This window comes from Bactrocera latifrons, unplaced genomic scaffold (assembly GCF_001853355.1).
Source record: "Bactrocera latifrons isolate USDA-ARS-PBARC rearing strain unplaced genomic scaffold, ASM185335v1 scaffold_5, whole genome shotgun sequence".
Classification (NCBI taxonomy): Eukaryota; Metazoa; Arthropoda; class Insecta; order Diptera; family Tephritidae; genus Bactrocera; species Bactrocera latifrons.
In genome coordinates this window covers 204,122-215,762 of record NW_017537156.1, presented here as the reverse complement: position 1 = coordinate 215,762, position 11,641 = coordinate 204,122, and the positions used below count along the sequence as shown (strand labels likewise).

General features: G+C 46.2%; 1 protein-coding gene across 2 annotated transcripts in view; it reads right to left on the bottom strand.

Annotated features, from left to right (window-relative positions):
- LOC108973721 (protein lava lamp) overlaps nt 1-11,603 on the bottom strand; it is a 15,464-nt gene extending 3,861 nt beyond the window's left edge. The window contains exons 1-6 of one of the 2 annotated variants that reach the window (XM_018941162.1): nt 11,465-11,603; nt 10,910-11,186; nt 9,528-10,835; nt 7,263-9,468; nt 4,417-7,196; nt 81-2,130 (exon numbers count right to left, since the gene is read on the bottom strand). In XM_018941162.1, the coding sequence (XP_018796707.1) occupies nt 81-2,130; nt 4,417-7,196; nt 7,263-9,468; nt 9,528-10,835; nt 10,910-10,981 (8,416 nt within the window). In that variant the 5' untranslated portion in view covers nt 10,982-11,186; nt 11,465-11,603. The remainder of the gene's footprint in view (nt 1-80; nt 2,131-4,416; nt 7,197-7,262; nt 9,469-9,527; nt 10,836-10,909; nt 11,187-11,464) is intronic. The other variant, XM_018941163.1, reaches the window with a different exon arrangement.
- Between the last annotated feature and the right edge of the window lie 38 nt (nt 11,604-11,641).

The following is an 11,641-nucleotide window of genomic DNA, read 5'->3' as shown; positions in this document are numbered from 1 at the left end:
ACGGAGCAACCCTGCTGTAAGGCGTTGCTACAGCGATGACAACCTTATACTTAAACTTACCGAACAACTCAAATACTCACCAGCAGTTGCTGTAGTAAGCGCTTCATCCCGCTGCTGCAGCTGTTGCCCCTCTGAAGTCGTTTCTTTACCAGCCTGAGCATCCGGTCCCCAATCTTCTAACTGATTCACCTTCATTTGCAATTCTTTTATTCTCGCTTGGTACATTTGCACTTCCATATCTTGTCGCTCCTTCATTTCGGTCATACGCTCGCTGCCTGCGGTTAACACATCGACGCGTTTCAGCAACTTCTCCTTCTCAGCTCCATGCAATTCGTGTTGCTTACGCTCGTCCTGCAAAGTGTTCTCCAGTTGTTTAATTTGTGCCTTTAGCTCATCTTGTATAGCGGCGTCTAGATCAAAGAACGACGCAGAGGCATCTGCGGATTTGGCGGGCTTTCCTGCACTGCTCTGCAATTCGTCGATCTTTGTCTTATACTCCTTAAGTTTCTTCATAAGTTTGCCCGATTTTACTTGTAGCTCCTGCCTTTGCTGTTCGCAACGCTCTACGGTTAGCTGCAGCTCGGCAATGCGTTCGGCCTGTTCGGCCAATTGAATTTCTAACTGTTGCTCACGCGGCACCAGAGACACCGCTGCACCCAGCCTACCCGCCGCTGTCTTTGAGAAGTGTTCTTCTTCGGCAGCAGCTTCCTGTGCGCCCCACACGTCACCAAAGTCATCACCCAAGTCAAATGCAACCGCATTTTGTTGACTTTGCGCTGTTGGTCCGCCTTGTGGGTGACAAATGTAAGCCTTCTCAGGCACAATCTTTTCTTCCACGACGGGCACATTTGACACCGGCGGTATGACGAGCTTCTCAAAGTCGTTAGCACCACTGTTAGCACCACCGAAGAACATATCCAATGTGGGCATAGTATTCGGCGCGTCTACTATTCCCAAATTCGCTAGGGTGTCTGGTATGATCTGACTCTCAAGCGCCGAGGTACGCTCCTTCAGTGTTTTCTCGTCTTCAAGCGCACGTCGTAGCTGATTCAATTCGTCGTCGCGCTGTTGCAGCGTTGTTTGTAATTGTTCTAAGTTGCCTTGCAACTGCCCAAGACCCATCAAGTCGGTTGCCGCCTGACTATCGCTGTGCACTCGCGTCTCTTGCAAACGCATTTCCAACTGCTTCAGCTGCTGTTCACGCTGAGCCAATTCGGTTTGCGAGGCTGCTAATATGCCTCTTAACTGTTCAAGTTCCTGATGCGCGACTACGTCCGCCGCCTTAAATGCTTCATTTGCCGCAAAGACTTGCTGCAGCTCAGCACGTGCTGCATTCAGTTCTTCGGTGCGTTCTCGCAGCTGTCGTTCGCATTCGCTAAGCGACTGGTTTGTCTCGCGTAAGCGCTCTTCTATTTCCAACTCACGTTGATTACGCGTGGCCAACTTGTTTTCGAGCTCTTGCGCATGCTTCTCCAAATCGGACACGTTGCGCTGGAGGTCTTCAATAGTGGGCTGTTCTATTGCAGTGTTTACTGGATTGTTAACGTTGTAGCTGCGCGCGCCGCTCCCTAGATTGTCAATGGTGCGCACTTGCACGATTTCGTCGAAGGGTGATGGTGTCGCCTGTTCGGTACTAAAGAAAAGTGGCGCCGGTATAACATCCTGTTGGGACTGTTGCCCAAATACCGCAGATGCGGTTGGTGTATTGTTGTAGCTGGTGCTTCGTAGATTCTCAATTTCTTGCTGCTTCGCGGCCAGCTGACGTTGTAGCTCATGATTGCCATCACGCGCACTATGGAACTCAGACTGTAGCGCATTGAGCTCGTCTTGAAGACGCGTAAGCTGTTCAGCCTTTTCCAACAATTCACGTTGCAAGCGCGCATTTTCGTCGGCTGGTGGCGCCGCGTGGCTTATGGATGATTGTCCTAGCGGTGGCACGCCGAAAGCGAGGGCTAGTGGATCGTGCTGTGTGGCAGCTGGTGGTTGTGTAGCGGCAGCTGCTGCCATTTGTAGCTGTAAGTTTTGACGCTGATAGTTCTCGATGATGGCTTCTTTTTCGGCAAGTAAATCGGTCAAACGTTTGTTCTCCGTTTCGATGAATACCTGGTCGTCTGTTTGGTTTTGGCCAACCTGTAAAGAATTAATAAGAAAAACTTGCATCATTCCAGAGTACTAAACTCTCTGGTAACGTTTACGTCTGAAAGAAGAAGTATGTTCCGGTTGTCGTACATGCTAACAGAGCAGCGCAGGGACGTACACCTAATACTGGACCTAACCTTGAAGCCCTTACTCTGGCTCTTATTGGTACGAAATATTAAGTTCGTCGATGATTTAAGCTGTTGGTTCAGAAAACTAGCTGTGTTGAGGGATCTGGGCCATCAGGTAGGTTAATGGTTAGCAAGGAGATCCCTTACATGCCAGAGATATAGTGAATAAGTCAGTCAATATTGCTGCCATTCAGGCAAGTGTTCTGGAAGACCGCAAGTTGTCGATTCCAAGGTGTTCTCAAGATTTGGGACTGTCTCAAACCACAGTCTGGCGGATTTTGGGAAAATATTTGAGCTTGCATCCTTACAAAATTGTTCTTACTCGAGAACTGAACATATTGGATCACCGTGAAGGTCGTGAATTTTCTGAGTTTGCTTGGGAACAACTTGAAAACTAGAGCAATGCTGCGGTAAGTAAACAAAACTGTCGAATCTGGTGCGAGGAAAATACTCAAATTATTCATGAAATGAAGCTGGTTGTTGTCAATACCGCTCGATGATAACCAACTTTTTAATGCCGCAACTGGAAGAAGTTGATCTTAACATCTGGATAACAAGACGGAGCTACGTGCCACACAGCATTTGCAATAACCGATTATTGCGAGAAAATGAAATGGTTATCTCTCCGACCTCTCTCGCTTCCTTGCTGCACGAAACCTAACACTCTTCCTCGGTCGATGGCGTCGTTGCCGTCAAAACTCCGACCGTCAATAACCCTAAGATTTTAAGTGTAACATTCGACAGCGAAAGCTCCTACACTCCTCACGCGACCGTGATTATTGTCAAGGTACAAGCCAATCGGCAAGAGGGTTCTTAACTAAGCCGCACCAATATGGTCGCCTGGATGCAGTGAAACGCAGACGAAGAAGCTTCAGACATGTCAGAACACTGCCTCTTGATGTCTCCCATCGTGCATCTGCACAGTGTGGCCCGTATGCTCCCAGTTAAGGGGCATAATGAACTTCTCTCCAAGAAGTTTTGTAGAAACCAGCCCTGCAGTCACCTGAAGCGGAACCGCCTGCTAGAAATATCAAGAGTTCCTTCCTAAACTACAGTAAATGGCGCACCTATTACAGTCGACGAGCTCGAGTTGAGCGAGAAAATCATTTTGGATACTCTAGTGGGTTAAAGTCCTACTTATCCAGAATCAACTCCGACATATCAAATATATAGCTAGCATTCTTTGCATACTCAGCGAACCCCACTATCTAAAACCGCTCTCCCTATAGCCCAACCCCGTCTAAACAGTACGTTTCATGGTTTTTTGGGAGCTATACTGGTGGTTTGCTAGACTCAGGTGGTGTGTGAAGGTCGGGAGTAGCAAGGCCTCAAGTGTCTTCACTACKGGACGGAGAGAGGAGAGTTATTGAGCGATAGTACTCCCCTTTGTTGGCGGGTTTTCCAGGTTTCAGTATTGGAAGAGTGGTCAGTGACCTARAGTACCTTGGTGAGATGAGGATTGGAGCTMCYATGAACTTTGGAGGTCAGGWGAATACGGAGCAACCCTGCTGTAAGGCGTTGCTACAGCGATGACAACCTTATACTTAAACTTACCGAACAACTCAAATACTCACCAGCAGTTGCTGTAGAGCAACCGCTCTAAAAAAACCGCTCTCCCTATAGCCCAACCCCGTCTAAACAGTACGTTTCATGGTTTTACCGTTAGAACCTTTCGATAACAACCAAAATGAACCTTACCACCCAAGCACCCGCTAAAAAAAAAAAAAAGAAACGACAACAACAATAACAGCTGCAACAGATTAAAAGTCGTCGAGGCCATTTAGGTAAAGACCTAACATTGAGGCCGAGTCTAATGGCTGTCAGGCAAAATTCTTAATTTCAAAAGGGATTCACTGAGGAAAATTATCACAATCATGCATTTTAATCAGTAAGAATTCGAGCTGGAGGAACTGTGTAAATTGTGTGTAATGATTTTTCATGCTTAATGGACCTTGAAGGTTCGTTTAACTCGGAATAATGTTGGCAAAACTAATTCGTTATCATCGCCATCTAGAAAGTTTGGAAAACCATTTATCTCAATATTTTTGCTGGACGACGATTGAAAGTTCCGAAAAAAAGTTTTTAAATAGAGGCGAAAAGAGAGCATAACCTTCGTTTTACTTCACTTCACTCTCCGGTCAACACTCACCTGCATGCGAAGCGTATCTAATTCGGAGATTTGCGTGCGCAACGCCTGCAGCTCAACGTCATGATTGCCCGCTAGCGTTTCGATTTGATGGCGCAAATTATCGATTTCCGTTTTGTCCTGCATCGCCTGCATGCGCAGCTCTTGCAACTCGTACTGATCCTGTTGGCTGCCCTCATTTTGCAAGCGCAGCCATGTTGCCTCGCGCTCCAATTCCTGCTTAGCCTGTTCCAAGGCGTTCAATGACTCCTTCAAGCGCACGATCTCATCTTTTTGCGCATTGCACTCATCCTGCGCACGCTCCAGCGCTTCGGCGGTGGCACGTTTGTCATTATTCATTTGCGCTAATTGCTCGCTCAGCTCACTCTCAAGTTCGTCGAGTTGCGTTGTTTTGACGGCCAATTTGGCATCGTAATCGCCACGCAATTGCTCCAATTCGGCTTGCGCCGCGGTAAGTTGCTCGCGCACCTGTTGCGTGTCAGCTGCGCTGTTCGCTTCGCTCTGCTCGCGATATGTGCGATATTCCGTTTCCATTTTGAGATAGTTGTTGTTGAGCTCCCGCAAGGCATCTTGTGCGCGCTCAAGTTCTTCGGCTACAAGGCGTTTCTCGCTGTTCATTTTGGATAGTTGCTCGCTCAGTTCGCTTTCCAACTCGTCCAGTTCCGTGATCTTCTTAGCCAGTTCGGCATCGAAGGCGTTACGCAACTGTTCCAGTTCCGCGCGCGCTGCTGTTAGCTGTTCGCGCAGCTGCTGTGTCTCCGCTGCGGCATGTGTTTCGTTTTGCGTGCGATACGCTTGATATTCCTTCTCCATTTTTGCGTAGTTGTTGCTCAGCTGACTGCATTCGGCCTGCATGCGTTCGATACGTTCCTGCAAATCGTCCTTTTCTTCCTGCGTTTGTAGCAGCCGTTGTGCGATGACATCGTCGTGTTCGGACAGCATATTCAGGCGATATAGCAGCTCATCCTCCGCCTGCTCGTGCTCTGTTTCGCGTGTCTGCATTTGCGCACACAAAAGATTCGTCCGACGTTCCATCGATGCGCGTCGCTCTTCGAAAGTAGCGATGCCCTCCTCTAGTCGACAGATTTTCTCTTTATAAGCGGTATTATCTTGCTCGAGCGTCTCTATGTAGGACATATTCTCCTGCAATTTAGCTTGTATGCCATCATGTAGTGTCTCTAGCCGCGCAATGGTTGCTTGGAAACTACTTTGCTCTGACGCGAAACGCTCGCTTAATTTCTCATAAGCCATTTGCAAGTCGTTGTAGGAATCTTTAGGCACTTGTGCTTGCGTTGGCGCTGCAGTCGCTTCGCTCACGCTGACATTTAGCGGTGGTCCGATGTACTCTTCTTCGGGGCGCGCGCTTAACTTGTCCTGCAGATCTTTCAGTTGCGCTTGCAGGCGTTGTATCTGGTTGTTACGCTCCTTAATGACGGCTTTGGACTTTTCGAACTTGATGGATTTTGCTTTCAGCTCTTCAGTCAGCGTTTGCAGACGTTCTTCGAAGGTTTGCACCTTATCCTCTAGCGCTTGCGTGATGTCATCTGCCTGCGTATGGCTCTGCATTTGCTTCTGCAGCTCTGCCACCAGCTCGCTCTTATGCTGGAGCGCTTCTTGTATATCTTTGATGGCGTAAAACTTTTCACGCTCACTTTCGCGCACTTGTATCAACTCCTCTTGCATGCCGTAAATTTCCGCTTCGGCCTCTTGCAGCTTGTGTGTCTTCTCTTCCAACTTTTTCTTCAGCTCCTCGTTCTCTGCATTGTCCGTGTGCGCCATATCGAGCGCGGAGTCTCCCCAACCGGCGGTCTGCTCCTGTGCGTCGACCAGCGCAACTTGCAGTTGCACGATTTCACTATTCTTCTCCGCCAAGCTGCGCTCCAACTCTTCCAGTTGTGTTTTCAACCGCTCACTGTGCTCTGTTGCCGCGTTTGCATCAGCTGTTTTGACTGCGATTTGTGTTTTCAATTCATTGACTTGATTCTCCAGCTGCTTTATTTGGTCAGTGAGTTCTTCTTCACTGCTGGCGTCATGCTGTTTGGTCTGCATTGCCTCCAAACTGCCTTTCTCCAACTGGCTTATTTTGGCCTCAAGCTCTTGGCATTGCGCGGCGCGTTTCTTCAGGTTAGCTGCGTACTTTTTGAGTTTCTCGAGCTGGTCTTTGTTGCGTTTCTCTAGCTCTTTATTGCTGGTATCTAATTTTTTGGTTTCCTCCTCCAACCGCTGCAGCTCACTTTCAAGCTGCGGCACTTGCTCGACTGTGGCGCGATGACTGTGCAGCTCGTTCAACAGTTTATCGACGACCGTCTTCTGTTCCACATTATCCTTGCGCAAGCGTTCCAGCTCTTTGTTGTTACTATTTAGAGTCTCCTGTAAGCTGGCGATTTCATCTTCCTTGTCAATGATGTTATTGGCGTTCTCCTCCATGGTTTTGTACAAGTCGATTATTTGTTGATTGAGCATTTCGATGGTTTCCTGTTTATTCGAGAGCTCATTCACCTGCTCCGTCACAAGGCTTTTGTTTATCTTCAGTGCTTCGCGCAGCTTTTCGCATTCTTTGCGCAGATCTTCAGTCAACTGATCGCCTGCGGCGGTGAGCGCTTGCTTAAGCTCCTTGATTTCATCGCGCAGCTGCAGGATTTGCTCGTCGCGTTCTTGCAAATCGAGCAGTTTCATATTGTTTTCGTGCTCGTGCTCTTTGTAGGCCTCTATCAGCTGTTGCTTTTGCTCCGTGACCAAAGTTTGCAGTATGTTCATTTCGCCTTCGTAGGTATCGCATTTTCCTAGAAGATAACAAAATAGCAATATGAGGAATATAAAACGGTTTAAATTAAATGTTCGTTATTTACCTTCCAACTCTCTCCTCAAACGTGTCAGCTCCTTCAGCTCCTGCTCATGCGTCAAGTTCTTATCACTCAATAAGCTTTCCAGTTCGCTTGAGCTCTTCCTCAGCGCTTCTAATTCCTCATTGAGCTGTGTTATTTCGCAGCTGCGCTCTTCGCCCGCGGTACGCGCCTCCACCAACTGCAAGCGCAGATTTTCCACCGTCGATTGTAACTCCAAACACTGCTCTTCGTACTGCTTGAGCTCCTCCAACTGCTTTTCGCGCTGCTCTTTGGTTGTTTGATCCTCGGTTAAGGCCGGCACTACCGCGGTCTGCGTTGCTGGCGCAGCAGTAATGTCTGCGTCATCAGCTTCCCGCGCCTCTTGCAGCTCCTGTTGCAGTTCCTTGATTCGCTCCTTCAGCAGTCGATTCTGTGTCGTCAGCTGTTCGTATTCGGCCAATGCCTTGCCATTGGGAGCCGTCACTGCGACCACTGTCTCCACAACCGTTACCGTTTCCACTGCCGTACTGGCCTCTTTCACCTTCTGCAAGAGTTCGCTGAGTTGTATGTGCGCATTCTTGGCTTCTTTTGCCAATTTTTTGGAAGCGTTAAATTTAGCATTCCTGTCGTTGGCTTTGCGGTATATCTCCAATTCGTGACTAAGATTCGTCAGACACTTCTCGCACTTTGCAATGAGCGCAGCGTCATCTTTGCTGTCTAATGCGGCCACCACCTCTGAGGATTTTTGCAATGAGGAGAGCTCTTGTGAGAGTTGATTGCCTTGCACCTTGAATTCGGCCACCTGCACGGCCAACTGATCCTTTTCCTTACTCAGCTCCTTGATGCGCTCCTCAAGCTTGATTTTCGCGTCGTTCGCCAGCAGCACGTTAGTCTCCATATCTTCCTTCTCACGTGTTAGTTCTTCGACTTTTTCGATAAGTTCATGATTCTCGGCTGTCAAGTGTTCCATGCGTTCGAGCACTTCGCGTCGCTCTGTCGTGAATAATTCAATTTTATTCATCAGTTCAGAGCTTTCTTCACGTAATTTGACGAGACTATCGCTCAGTTCGGGCGCCATCTCAGTTTGGGTTAACTCATTGACCGAGTTGACGGTAGTACCGTCAAGCTGTTGCTTGTTGTATTCGTCGATTTCGGCGCGCTCCTGCTGCGTTAACCGCTCAACAATTTCAATTGATTCGGCCGAGGAGGATGACTTGCTGAGTTTTTCAATTTTATCCAATAGTTCCATATTTTCAACCATGTAATTCTCCAGTTTCTTGTCAGCCGCCTGCTTTTGCTCCTGCAGTTCAGCCACTTTCTGTTTATGTTCTTCCAGTTCGATGTGTGTTTTTGCTAAACGCTCTTCGAGCTGCTGCAATTGCTGTGTTTGCTCTTCTACTTTCTCCTCTAGTTGTATTTCGGACATTTCCGACTTGACACGCCTTGTCTCCTCACCATCTCTGCTGTCGAGTTGCTCTTGCAATTCGCGCAATTTTTCCTCGGCCACTTCCAGCTTTTGCGCTTGCTCGTATTTTTGCTCTTCAAGCAACCTTACTGTCTCCGCTTGTGTCTTAAGCTTCTCTTCAAATTCAGCTATGCGTTCCTCTTGCTCTTCTGTATTATCCACTTCGTTGGTCTTGGTGGCAGTATCCACTTGCGTTAATTGCCACTGTCCTTTTTCATCTTCCAACTCGGTGATCTTCTGTTGCAACTCCTCGCTCAAAGCCGTCAAACGCACATTTTCAGCGTGCAGATCAGAGCTTTTCTTAAGTTTTTCCACCTGCTTTTCGGTTTGTTTGCATTTCAGTTTGAGTTTTATCATTGCTTTGTTAGATTCATCCAGTTTTTGTTTTAATTGCTGTATTTCTGCTTCCAAAGCTGGATTGTCCGCAGCCTCGCCACCGATGGAAGAGAATAGTGATTTGCTCTTACTGGCAGCATCTAGTTTTTCTTCGAGCACCTTGAAGTTGGCATTCAAAACATTAAGTTCGATGGTTTTCTCCATCACTTCCTCTTCCATGCGGGCAATTTTGGTTTGACGTTCCTTAAGGTCTTCGCGTTGACTTTCAATGGTCGATTCGAGTGCCGCAATCTTCTCCGCAATGCTGGCGTCAGACACTTCCAGCTTTTCTTGTTCGCTAATAGTTTCCTTAAGCTGCGTATTTTCCTCCAACAGTTTGTCACATTCATCACGTAGTTCTTGTATCTGTTTGGCCATTTCCTCGGAAACCTAGTACGGTATTAAATCATTTATTTGGAAAACTGATATAATTACAAGATATATATTACCTGCACGCTGGTTATGTTAACGGTTTTACCAGTTTCTACCACAACAGCTTCTGTGGTGTTCTGTAACTTCTCCAGCACCTCTGCCAAAGAAGCGCACTTCTCTTCACTGCGCTTCAGCTCTTCTTCCACGGTCTGCATTTTCTCATTTGCCGCATTCAATTCCAGTTTCAGTTGCTCTATTTGCTCTTCGTATTTATTATTTTTTAATGTTAGTTCGCACCTGTTGGCCTCCAACATATCATTTATCTCCTCTAATTCATTAATGCGTACATGCTTATCGGCTAATTCGCTACGGAGACGTTCAATATCGTTATTCTCCAAATCGGCTAGTTCGGTAAAATCGTTGCTGGTGTCGCCTTGCTTCAGCCGCATGAGACAGAGTTCCTCGTCTTTGGCGCTAACATCCGAACGTGTACGTTCCAATTCTTCTGCCAACTGCTGTGTCTCGCCAATTTTGTTTTCAATCTCATTTTGTCGCTCCTGCAGTAACTTCTCCAATTCAACCACTTTATTTTCCAACTCTTTGAGTTTCTTCGATTCGTTGGCAGTCGTCGCCTCTGGAGTGCCGTGCACTTGACGCTCCTTTTCAAGTTGCTTTTCCAGTAGGCGGCAGCGATTTTCAAGGAACTTTATGCGTTCTCTCTCCAAAGAGAAAGGTTGTGACGACAAATCCGTGGCCGATTTGTGTCGCTCACGTGACGTGGGTGAGCGCACCATCAATGCACTGAGATCACTCATTGATTTGCCCAATTCATTAGTATCCTCCAAACATTGTTGCGTCGTATCGAATTTCTCTTTCAATTGTGAAACAAGCTGCTCCAAATGTTGCTTACTGGAGGCTCGCTGGGCCATCAACAGTTTGTTTTGTTCCATTTGCTGACGCAAAAGCTGCACCTTTTCACTTCCTTGCATCGTGCTGCTGCTAAGTGATTTGCTAGAGTCACTGCGATGCTGTGATTTCAGTGGTGTAAAGTTTGGTGTGGAAGTCTGCGCGTACTGTGAGGGCGCACCAACATTTTGCTCTACGTATGAAAAGGAATGCGTTAATTGCGGTGCCCCATGTTGTTGTGGTGGATGATGGTATTGATCCAACACCGGTTCAATAACTTCGTTCGGCGCAAAAGTGGTGATATTTTCCTGCACTGTAGAAGGATTGGAAGCGGGAAAACTTTGTCTAGAACGTGCTTTATTTTTCAAGTTTGTCAGACATTGTGCTATATTTTTGACCTTTGCTTGAGTAGATGAAGTTGATTTGCCATGCGCTGCTTCGGATTTTCGCACCAGCTCCTTTAGTGCCGATATCTTTTTCTGTAATAGGTATGTTGGCGTAATAGGTATATTTATTTGTAAAAATAAATAAATTTATTATAAGTAGTATTCACCTGTTGCTTAGAAAAACTCTCTTGTAAGTTGCTGATGTTCGCGGCATGTTCATTGGGGTCATTGCTAGACATTTTTTATTTTCGTTACAGTGGAGAATATTTAGCAGATTTTTAACTCGATTTTGATCGTTGCAGTCCTTAATTACACAGTTTCTGCTCGTATTAACTTCTACTATTTGATATACTTGTCGTCTAAGTTTTTACATGTACGTCTGTTACGTTATTTTTGTTGTATTTGTAGTTAAAGCACACTTCAATCGATTTTTGTACATTTGAGCTGTGATTGGAAATGTGAAGCAAGAAAATATTTAACAATAAGTATGAATGCTAATTAGACATTTTATTGAAAAAAACAGAGATGAAATCATGATAACACTTTTATTTCTGTAGCACATACACAAAGAAGCAAACAACCAAACAAACAATTATATATGAAGTGGGAGCACTCAATTTTTGGGGCTACTTTTGCCAAGCAGCAAGTGTATGACGTGTACATGTTTGCTAACAAGCAATCTTTGTGCACACTAAAAGTATACTAGACATCCAAATATTTACATAGTTTTATGCGCCAACGCTTCTCCAAGGTTTTTCCTATATTAATTAACAAATATTGCTGCTAATTTCGATAAATTTACCAATTTTAAAAGACAAAATTTCGGACGACACACAACAAAAATAACTTCCATGTCAGCAGAATTTTCATACTGTCAAAAACTTGGCGTTGCCAACTGA